We start from the raw sequence: 11,505 nt of genomic DNA, 5'->3' as shown, positions 1-11,505 counted from the left end.
ATTTTAAGGTTACCTGTTATGTTTAATATCATATATGAGCTATCCATTATAAAAAATACATTAAAAAGTCTCTTGGATTATAGTTAATCGTAATAGGCGATACGGAGGTGAGAAGGTGCGACTTTCACTATCAGTGTTCTAATCCAAACAGCTGTTATCACTAATCCCGAGATGACGAACGAGCGGCCCAGTGGTAAAGTTGTTTGTTAGCGTTCTGTTATGAAATCGGGTCAGCTCGCGCTTTCTTCCTCTCGGGAGACAGATAGCGAATCTTATCCTCTTGTTTGTTTTTTCTGTGAACGCACTCATTGAGAAAACACTGTAAACAAGCCCTGCGGTAGACTGCAGGGTCAGCTGAACGTTACACTGCTTCCTATATATATGCCTGCTCGGCCACCGATATATTTACACGCACTGTTTATACGCTATATATAGATTAGATGTTTATATAGAAGGCCTACCTTGAGAGAGGATACCCAGCCCCGCTGTAAGGAGGGCCGGCACCGCATTGTTGCTGTGGCGAGGACCCGTGGCTCACTGGCTGGCCTTCGTAGTCTATCGCATCGCCAAGACGACGCACCACCACCTCCTACTCTTTCTTACTATCTTTATTATGCCATAATACGGATCATAGCAGTTTTAATTTTCTCATCATATACATGTAAACATATTCAAGGTTTCGGCTTTTTATACTTTTGGCTGTTTTCAAAGTTTATTCTTCTTCAACAATCCAGCTATATTATTAAAATTCTTTAGTTTCATAAATTCTACTTTAACTCTCTTCATTATGCCTTAGTATGAATCAAAACAATTTTAATTTTCTCATGAAAACAAAAACAAAATGTTAATGAGTATTTCTCATCAAATAAAAATTAAATAAAAAACATTTTTTTTCTACATAATCAGTAGGTCGTATACAATAATTTATTAACTTTCGATCACAATGATCCAGGGAAAAAATTACCTTAGAACCAAATTACAATAACTCTATATAAAAATAAAAATGTTCGTATTAATTTTCTTTCTAACAATTCTATTCTATACTTATATACATGTAAACATCAATATTTTACTAACGTTTCGGCCTTTTTACTTTTAGCTGTGTTCGAACTTTTTTTCTACTTCAACAACCCAGTCATATTATTAAAATTCTTAGGTTCATGAATTCTACTTTAACTCTCTTCATTATACTATAATATGAATCAAAACAATTTTAATTTCTCATTTAAAAAAGTAAAATTTTAATGGGGATTTGTCATCAAATAAAAATTAGAATTTTTTTTATCTCATCATAAAATTCCTATATAATTGAAAGAGAGATACTATAATCAGAATGATGGAGGAAACAAATCTCCTAAGGACTATAGTAAATCCACATTGTACAAAAATAACTCTGTGAAAGAATGAAAAATTTGTTATTAATTTTCTTTGTAACAATTTTATTTTATACATACATTAATATATCAACATTTTAGTAACGTTTCGGCTTTTTTACCTTTGGCCATTTTCAAACAATTTTTCTGACTCTATACTCCAGCCGTTATTAAAACTCTTCGGTTTCATAAATACTAATCCATGTATCAGTTGCCATTATTTCTTGGTGGTTTTCATCTACAATATATAAATTAATATAACACATACATATTTATTTTTTTTTAAAAACATACATCAATTATAAAGCTATATAAACTAATATGTTAGTCTTATTCCTATTTTGGACAAAATTTATTTTTCAAATGAATTAGGAAGCAAACAAAAATATCATAAATTACCTTTGAATAAAACACTACTTAATAAATTTGTTTGAAAAAAAAAGTGTAAATAAAACAAATTTTGGCTGTATTTCAATAAATTAATAAACTTTTATTATAGTTAAATTCTATAAAAAAAGAACAAATTACTAGTCAATGACTATTTTTAGGGAAACTACCTGAAAATGGACGGACGGTCAAAAACGTTTGAGAGATGAATATGTTATTAATATAAAATTTAAATAAATAAGTATGAAGGCCAGAGAAAAAAAAAACAGAAATCTTCCAAGATAATATTATATTGTTTCTTAAGAATAATTATAAGGAGTAAATATATAGTATAGGTACGACTATAATAGGGGGAAAAATGTGAATAAATGTTTACTTATTAATATCTTTATTTATTTTTTGCGATAACTTTTTTTAAAAATAAATGTTTTAGCATTAAAAAATTACCAATTGTGTGAAAAAGTGGTGTAAGTCGAATTTGGAATTTTTAAAATATTCAAGATAGTTCTACAAAGTTTGAGTTAGAAATAACTATTTTTAATTTCACTCATCTATATGTGGAATATATAGTAAGGGAATGTATTTTGATCATGAAAAATTTCGAATTGTAGTATTTGGCATAAATACATGTTTTGATGTTCTAAGTGTTTAAGCCTAACAGTGTTTAAATGCCAAATATTTAAAAAAATCTTCTTCTAAAGTGCCTTTAATTTTGTTTATTTAAAAAAAATAAAATACTCTCATTGATAGCAATAATAAGCAATACATAAAATCAAAATATTAAAGAATTTTATGAATAACTTAAGGAGAAAAAAAGGTACCCGAACCTTCCCGATTGCATTAAGAATTCGTCATCTTTGTTAAACTTGTTTTTTCTAAAATAACAAAAATAACGGTAACTTCATTGCGAGCTCACCAATCGACACATAATCTGGGGACGCATGGAAGTTGTGTGATGCCCGCACTGCACTACTTTTTTTCAAAACTATTTGGTCACAAGCATATCAAAATGCTTAAAGGCATTAAAAGTAAATACACTCAGTTATAATAAAATAATAATTATTTTATGAAAATGTGTTTTGATGGGAACAGAAAACTAACACCACTTTTGCTCTGAATGGATCAAATCACACAGGGTCATCTGGAATCCGCTCTTCTCTTTTAACAGTGGAGGAAGTAGCAATAAATATCAGAGATAACTCATTAGAACAGCAGTATTCAAAGTAATTTTAGGGAGAAACAAATATAGACTGAACTAAACCTTCATTTATTTTAAAAAACATTATGCACTCTATTAGTGTAATGTTTTTATACTTTATTTAATATACTAAAGGAAGAAAAACTCAGCTGTGGTGCGCGTACTATTTTCACTTACTAATCTACATACGCCCCCAAGTTTTGCGTTGATTGGTCTCATGTTGAATTTATCCATTGAAGTTGTATTAATGGGCGGATTCTCCACATTTTTGTATCATGCCAATATATCACCTATAGCAAATGTACTTGTTGTATGTATTTTTATAGAGTTGTAAATAACAATAAATAAATTATTTAAAAAAAAAAAAAAAAAGAAGAATTAATATCTATTTTTGTGATTTTCGAAGAAAAAAAATCTAAAGACCAGGGAAGCCTATGAAAGAAAATTAAGAACAAAAAAGTTTTATTTTCCCGTTGCAACAAAAATCCGCATTTTAGGGTTTCACAAGGTGGGAATGTCAAATATAAATTTAGTACTTGGCAAGACTATAACAGTAGCTTTAATGCGATGGGGAAAGGTCTGACTGTTTTCTTATTATTTCACCATTATCTATCGTCTTTATTAATTAATGTTTTTATTTTTATCTTATATGCGATACAACACGAGGAGGCCCCTCACCTCCGGATTTAAAATAGCTCCTTTGAATGGATAGCTTATATATAACATTAAACATAACAGGTAACCTTAAAATACCAAAGGTAGTAAAAGGTAATACACAACACGAATTACTTTTCTTTTTCACAGTAATGCACTTACTAATTCACTTTTTATTTCTGTTTTAGAGGGTTCTGGGGAAGGGGAAAGGGGAGGAAAGGTCGGATAGTCTCGGCTTTTCCCGTTCAAATCGAATGTCTATATGTTTTTTTCTCTTCCCTTTATTCATGAAACTCTTTAATATTTTACTTTATCCATTGTTTAAAAAAAAAAATAAAGGCACTTAAGAGAAAGAATAAAAAAAACAAAACAATCTTAATACATTTTTAGAACCACATAATTTAAAAAACAACTTTATGCAGGCTGTTCTGCCCAGGTCATTTACATCAGGCCACATTATAAAACATTAAACCTTCTTCGTCATAATTTATCACAACAAATATTGTGATAAATATTTGTGACTGTTATAAAGTTTTAATTTTTAATTTAATGTGAACAATTGACTAATTAGGGTAATTTGTAGACTGATATGAATGACCTGGGCAGAACAGCCTGCATAAAGTCGGTTTTTAAATTATGTGGTACTAAAAATGTATTAATATTGTCCTTGAGGATGGCCGAATTGGCCGAAACGTCGGATTTATAAAGGAATAAAAAATGTTTTGAGACTAAAATAGAATAAAAATTATTTATTTATTTATATACTCTATCAGACCATTAACTGTCAGGTAGTTTTGTATTGAAGATTATTGTAATAGGGCATTTCGGTGGAGGGTAACAATCTGAATTGAATGCTTTGAGGAAGGTAACTCTAGCGCGTTAGATGCAACTCGAACCTCCACCAGCGACGTAGCATTCCACATTGTAGCCTTGTTCAAACTTCCCCATTATCATAGTTCTTTTATCAACACAGAGTGGCCTAGCCCAAGTACCCTTCGTCAAGAGACATACCCTCACTAATTCTTTATTATTCCGAGTTTTCATTTGAAACTTATAAGGTATGTATATAAACATTATTACTTTTCTAATTATCTTTATTTAATTTTTTTTTTTTTTTTTTCATTTTATTTTATTGGAAGTTAATTGTACTTATATAAACATTCTTTTTCTTTATGTAAAAAATTTTTTCTCATCTTTTCCAATTTATTAATATTAGAGATATTTTATAATGCTATGTCATTTCATTTTTTTAATTTTTTATTTCTGTCTTTTTCTTAAAGACACTAAAAAATCCCAATTTCAATGCCTGTTATATTATTCTTATAGGACCTGTATCTGAATAAATAAAGAATATTATTATCGTTGAATCTCTTTTTTACCCTTGGAATACTTCCAATTACCTAAACAATCTAAGCTCCAATCTATGTTTTAATACATCCCGTCATGAAACGTATAAAGGATTTAATTGTATTAAACAGTCAATTGAATGAATGCTAATTATTTTTTTAAACAATTTTATATTATCCTTATTCGTTAATCAAGTGGGTAAACCGAAATATTTGACAGGCTAAAGAAAAATTTGACTTTTAGAATTCTTGTTTACAACAGTTTTAAAATTTTCTCAACTCCAATATAACGATTGGAACGTCACTAATGGTCTAGATATCTCCTCTGCCTCTTTCTGTGTGGGTGGCCCATATGATAACCAATTAACAATAATATTAAATACAATAATTTACATTTATTCAATTGATTACTTAAGTTAATTAAATAAAAGACGTCACTACTTTTATTTCACGTCATACTAAGCAGGAAAGCCGTTCAATTTCACCAGTCAGCAAATCGATCCTATTCATTGCCTTAGAGTAATGTTATGTATTATTGTATTATTTTCAATAATAAACCTTTGTAATCGAACGAGAAAAATAAAATTAACGCCCTCTCTATGGTTGTGGTTTGCAAGATTAAAGAACAAACATTGTTCTATCCGTTCGAACAACAGCGTTTATTGTTCTCGAATTCCACTTCTGTATAAGGTTCAATATTTTGATTGATCTGAGTAGGATAGGAATTGGTGATGTTTGGAATTGTTTGCCAGTAGTTTAAATTATCATATTTTTAATTAGCCTCAGAAAAAAATTAATTTAGTTAAAAAAAGTTTTAGTTTGTCTGCCAAACGGCTTAAATAGACTGAAAATTGCCTTCATTTGCTTGTATCTGTTTTGAGGTCATCACAGTTTTTATCAAACGCCGACACTTGTTTTTTTTTTTATTCAATTGGAATTTTTTTTTGCAAACCCATTCAGATGATTTTGTAATCACTTTTACATACATATGTTTACTTCATACATAAAATCAATGAGATGTTCAAAAGATATTAAACAAAAATAATTCAGTTAAATGTACGCGTCATCTTTTGAAAAGATGTTTTTCCTCCATATCTTTTTCAATCAACAATAGTTTCTTCCGATATTCTCAACTACATATCCAGTTTAAGGGGCATTGAACAGAATTATGTTCGCACCAGAGTAGGACTTAAGCCATATCCTTCAAAATGGAGTCGTGAAATTTAAATGTGACAAAGGAATATGAATTCATCCAAGTTATAGACATTTCCTTGAAATGTCTTTTAAAAAAATGTTAATGATCAATCCAGACTAGTATAATGGGGATTTGTGAAAAGGTACATGTTTATGAATAATAATATAAAAAATGTAAATGTTTTAATGAAAATGTAAAACAGGATGTGAAGCCGAAGTTATCAGGAGCAGACGAACGCCCCATATATCTTCACACTTCACACAAGCAGATTAAGATTTATTGAGGTTGTTTAGTATTCAAATACGGTAAAAATGGAGGCAAAAATTAAGTGACAAACGTATCCTGAGGAGAACCTGATGAACGAGGAAGGAACAGTTTTTATCAGTTCACTCAACATTCACTATGCTAACAATGAATTTTGTGACCTCCAATATTTCCTGGAATAGAAAAAGAGCCCTAATATTGATCATGTTTTCCCTAAAATAGGAAAATTTTGTCTTTTTTTTTTTTATCAACCTGAACTAAATTCTTTATATATTTTCGGGAAACATCTCTTATACAAGTTCAGTCAAATAAGCACCAGAAATGAATCTCAATGGAGACATTTTTTTTTTACTTTGTTAAAAATAAAATTAACATTTATTTATTACTTATAACTTTAAAACCATACATTTCATACTAAATTATAGAAGCTAAAATTACCTGTAATTTTATTTCTAATGTGCTTCGTTTTGCAACAATCGCGAGTTGACTAAGCGACGGGATGAAGTCCAAGTCAAATGAGGCCCAGAAAATGGTTTCGAAATTTTTGCAATAGTTCAGAGTGTTCATTTATGGTTTTTGGTTCTCTGACAAAGAATTTCAATTTAGTGGCGTCACGTTTTTCGTTCGTGGTTTCTTTCTGGTCCCCATTTTACTATATTGCTATCTCATAGTTTCAACGAAGGGGATCAACAAAAAAAATCATTCCAATTAAAACTTTAGGTAATTTTATCTTCTTTAATATATAATGAAATGATACATAGAACACTGTGCGTCTTTTAAATTATCAGGAAAAGAGAAAACAAAATTTAGATTTTTCATACTTTAGACACCCTAAAAAACATTCATCAAAAAATGTTTAGGACTCTCCTAAAACTTACTCGACAAAACGTACCGTAGCCCTAGATTAGGAAGCAGTCTTAAGTTAGTTTTGGTACTATAGATTGAGTATAGACTGGAGTCAATTTCTAAGAACTCTAATAGCTTTAGGAAAGTCTGTAAGACGATTCAAGTAAAGAAAGTAACCTTCTTCGATAATATCTTTGGAATGCGTCCGTCCAATTTAAAAAAAAAATCAAAACTGTTTTTGTCAGAGTGGCTCTATTCAAAGTAGCAATATGAATCTAAAATTTCCACTTAAAGACTACAAACTATATGTCTTTTTATTTACTGAATCACGTTGAAACACTAACCAATAAACTATGATTCGTTATTTCCAATATATTTATTTCAGGGGTTAAGAATTATGACGCGTATTTCAATATTCAAACCAATTTTTGATGAACGAAATTAAGTAATAATCAAACAGATTGCGCTAAATTTAATTGTAATCTGTAATTCCTTTAGTCCTCATTCGTATATAATTGACGTTACCTATCGATATATGGAGTGAAATATCGACCTAACTTTTAGAGATGAAGCGGACTGAAGCCAATTGGGACGACTGCTTCCTGTGAAATGGAGACATGACCGTGGGTTTGTTCACATCCTCAACAGAGCGTGCCAACTTCTCCCTCGTCAACATGAACTTCCTTTTTGCCAAGTCTACTAGGCGGTACTACTTTGGCAACCTTAGCCAAACCCATCTCTCTGTCAGTGAGAAACGAGGAACTTGTTCCCATCTACCATTGTAACCAACATCTTGTCTTCCTGATCTGTTCAAATTGGAATAAATCCCATCATCAAGAATAGCGTTTGGAGATAAATATAAAGTTTGGTCTCATGATGGGGAACTAATTCAATTATGGATCTTTATGACTAAATAAAAACAGGGATGCTGTTGTACCAGAGTAGGGGGAATCATTCCACTAATAAATTTTAAAAAATGATAAGTTAAAAAATTTTAAATTTGAGAAACTACATCAGACGGCGAAAATTGCGGTAATATATTATTCAAAGAGGTTATTGTGCTCAAACTTTCTTATAAAGGTTGTTTAGAGAGTTCTACTCACTTAAGTTCTGCAAAAATGTTTTGGAAAAGGGAAAATTAAGATAATACACCCCAGACCTCCAATGAGTTAGGAAATTCATCCAAAATTGTTGAAAAATTTTAGATTTCTCTCGACCAATAAGTTGTCACAGCAACACCCCACACTCTAACTCATTAATATTGTTTATATAAACAACAAGATATAATTGAGGCATTAGATTTTTTATTTTGTCTTATTCATCAGCATCATTGAATTCATATAGCTGTTCATTTGTTTAAGTATGAAGGATAATGGTAATCCAGTAAAGATTTCATTATAAAATGCGTATTTTGGAAATATATATATATTCATTTTTTGGATAAGTCTTCATTCTTTAATTTTAAATTACAGAGCAGTTTTCTACTTCTAATATTATCTTTATCATTTTAATTCCTCACATCAGTGATGTGTTGGAGCTATTTCGCTTATCTTCTGAACCATCTTACTAAAAATTAACATACTTTCACTTATATTTATTTTGATATTATTCTATTCACATTTTTTTTAACTTTCTTCTAATTACATAGGCCAACAAACAAAAATTTGATTTGATAATTTTGGCTGATCTTTGTGTTTTTTTTGTTGTTTTTTTTTTTGGTGTGCTGAATCTGTAAATGATCTCCATTTCCTTACATCACAAATTCATGATATGTGATTTCAGTTCCAAGAGCATCTTTCATAGCACCTGGGGTACTCAGCCTATCAACCTTAGCTTTTCATGGTTCCAAAAGGAGGTTAAAATATACCAGATAGCACAAATAGATCAATTTGAAATTGAAATATTAGCTATAACACATATAATTATAATTCTTTGAATCTAGAAAATGTATACTTTGTTGATGGCAACAAAATGAGAGTAAAGTCATCTTTTTAGCAGTCTCAAAACATTTGAATTTACTCAAAGTATACACGAGTAATAAAGGTTTCTAGCTGATCTAAGAAAATGTCCAAGCATTCGACCCCTCTCTCTAACAAGTGACAAGAATTTTAAGGTTTTATTATTGTTGGAGATTTGAATATCAGATTCTTTTTGGAGTGCTGGATCAGCATATGAAGTTAGTTTTTTTATTTTATAATTTTTGAACCTACTTAATTTATCTTTTTTTTTTTTAAATTTTAAAGAATTATATTTCTTAATTTAATTTTCTATCATTATTTTTACTTTACTCTTCTATTTAAAAAAAATTAAAATGCTATGTCTGCTCATTCAATAACAGTAAAAAAATAAACAATTATAATTTTTCTCAGTGGCCAGAGATAGTGAATTTTTTTACATATTCTACTACATCAACTAGAAACCTTTATTACTCATGTATATTTAGACAAAATACAAATGATTTGATATCGTTGGAAAGACGTATCTCTCTCCTTGTAAGAATACCAATAAAGTATACATTTGCTATACAGGGAGATGGTCAGGGTTGCGGTCAATTGTGAAACAAAAATAGTTTACAACTATTTATTTTCCAACGTTTCGCCCCACTTTGCAGGGCTTCATCAGGGCTAAAAAGATACAAAATGAAAATATGTTAAGATAAAATGATAGAAATAAAAATAAAAAGATACAATGAAAAGAATAAAAAACAATATATCAATTTTTACGGTCAACTATACATACATATATACATTTGCTAATTTAAAAGAAACTCAAATATATTGAAACATTTGTGAATACATTATCTTATATCTCAAATTTGAATGAACCTAGAAGAGCACAATTTGTGCCATTTAGTATATTTTAAAAACTTTTAGATATTATAAAAATTAGAAGTTAATAGAATGAGTACTCTAGGTGCTATAAAAAATTTCCCTGATTGGTCAACTACAAAACCCGTATTAAGTATCACGAACTTGCGAAAAACTCTGTACCTAATGAAAGAAAATTGAGTACATTTTCGGTTTCAGCACACCAAAGAAAAGCCAAAATTGTCAAATCAGATTTCAAAAAGGTTCTTTTTGTAGACTTGTGTCACCTATTGATCTTAAGCCAATTCCTGTTGTCCATACATTTTAAAAAAATTTAATTTCAATATTTTTTTATCATTCATTGCCAGGTTCTAGATTAAAAAGGATGAATAAAATAAAATAATAATAAATAAAAGCCAAAACATGTTAATTTTTAAGTAAGATGTTCTGAACCATCTAACTAAAATAATTTTTTGACTAGAACCTGGCCAAGAATGTAAAAAAATGATTGTAATATAATGTTAAAAAAAAAATAAGAACAATGAATACAGGTATAAAATCAATAAGTAGTCAGAAAACAAACAAACATTGGAATGAGGAAAATAGCTCTGAAACATGCACCATGAAAGGAAAATGTTAAAAGAAGATAATGTCTCTAGTCTATTAGCACCTGTTCCACTATTATCTTAACAATTACTGAAAATGAGAAAAGTTGTTGGGAAATAAAATTAGTTAGAAGTCTATATCTATATTCTTAAAAAATGAACAAAGGGTTCCAATTATTTAAGAAAATCTTATATCGAATAACCTAGTATAAATTCCATAAATTGGTAAATGACTCCCATCGGTATACCAAAATCGGTGCATTGTATGGAGCTACAGAAATGATGATTATAATGGATTTTTGAGAAATTTCCTTTTTAACTTATAAGGAAAGTAAAATTACCTTATTAATAGTATCTAAGCTAAGGCTGTATTGATATTGTTTTAAATATAAATTTATAAATTTTACTTTGAATTATGTTGTACTAAATTATTAGTCTTTTAGGATGTATCAATAAACTGTAAATAGTTTAGTGTATTGATTTATGTAATATATTTAAGCAAACTATGATTAGATATTTTGAAAATTATTCCTTCATCATGATTTCATTAATTATTTTTCAAGTAAAAGAAATTTTTTAGATGACAAAGTTTTTTTGGAACTGTATTTATTATTTTTTTTTCAGCTATTATGTTTAAATATTTTGGTAAATAAAATTATTTTCTAAATATGAAGTCATAAGATGTATATTATATCCATGAGTAGTAATGCAGTAATAGCATAAAAATATAAAATGAGTATATTTCTAAAAGGATAGAACTGAGTATTTTTCAGGGAGTTTAAAGTCGAGAGTTAATCTAGAACAAAGGGAATCCAGGAGTTTGAAAAAAA

The 11,505-nt window shown here is 29.1% G+C and overlaps 1 protein-coding gene across 1 annotated transcript in view; it reads right to left on the bottom strand.

Annotated features, from left to right (window-relative positions):
* LOC106677711 (chitooligosaccharidolytic beta-N-acetylglucosaminidase) overlaps positions 1-576 on the bottom strand; it is a 102,129-nt gene extending 101,553 nt beyond the window's left edge. The window contains exon 1 of the mRNA XM_067049446.1: positions 462-576. Within this exon, the coding sequence (XP_066905547.1) occupies positions 462-509 (48 nt within the window). The 5' untranslated portion in view covers positions 510-576. The remainder of the gene's footprint in view (positions 1-461) is intronic.
* Between the last annotated feature and the right edge of the window lie 10,929 nt (positions 577-11,505).

This window comes from Halyomorpha halys, unplaced genomic scaffold (genome assembly GCF_000696795.3).
Source record: "Halyomorpha halys isolate HHAL.00 unplaced genomic scaffold, Hhal_1.1 Scaffold106.1, whole genome shotgun sequence".
NCBI lineage: Eukaryota > Metazoa > Arthropoda > Insecta > Hemiptera > Pentatomidae > Halyomorpha > Halyomorpha halys.
This window is presented reverse-complemented; position numbering and strand designations above follow the sequence as displayed.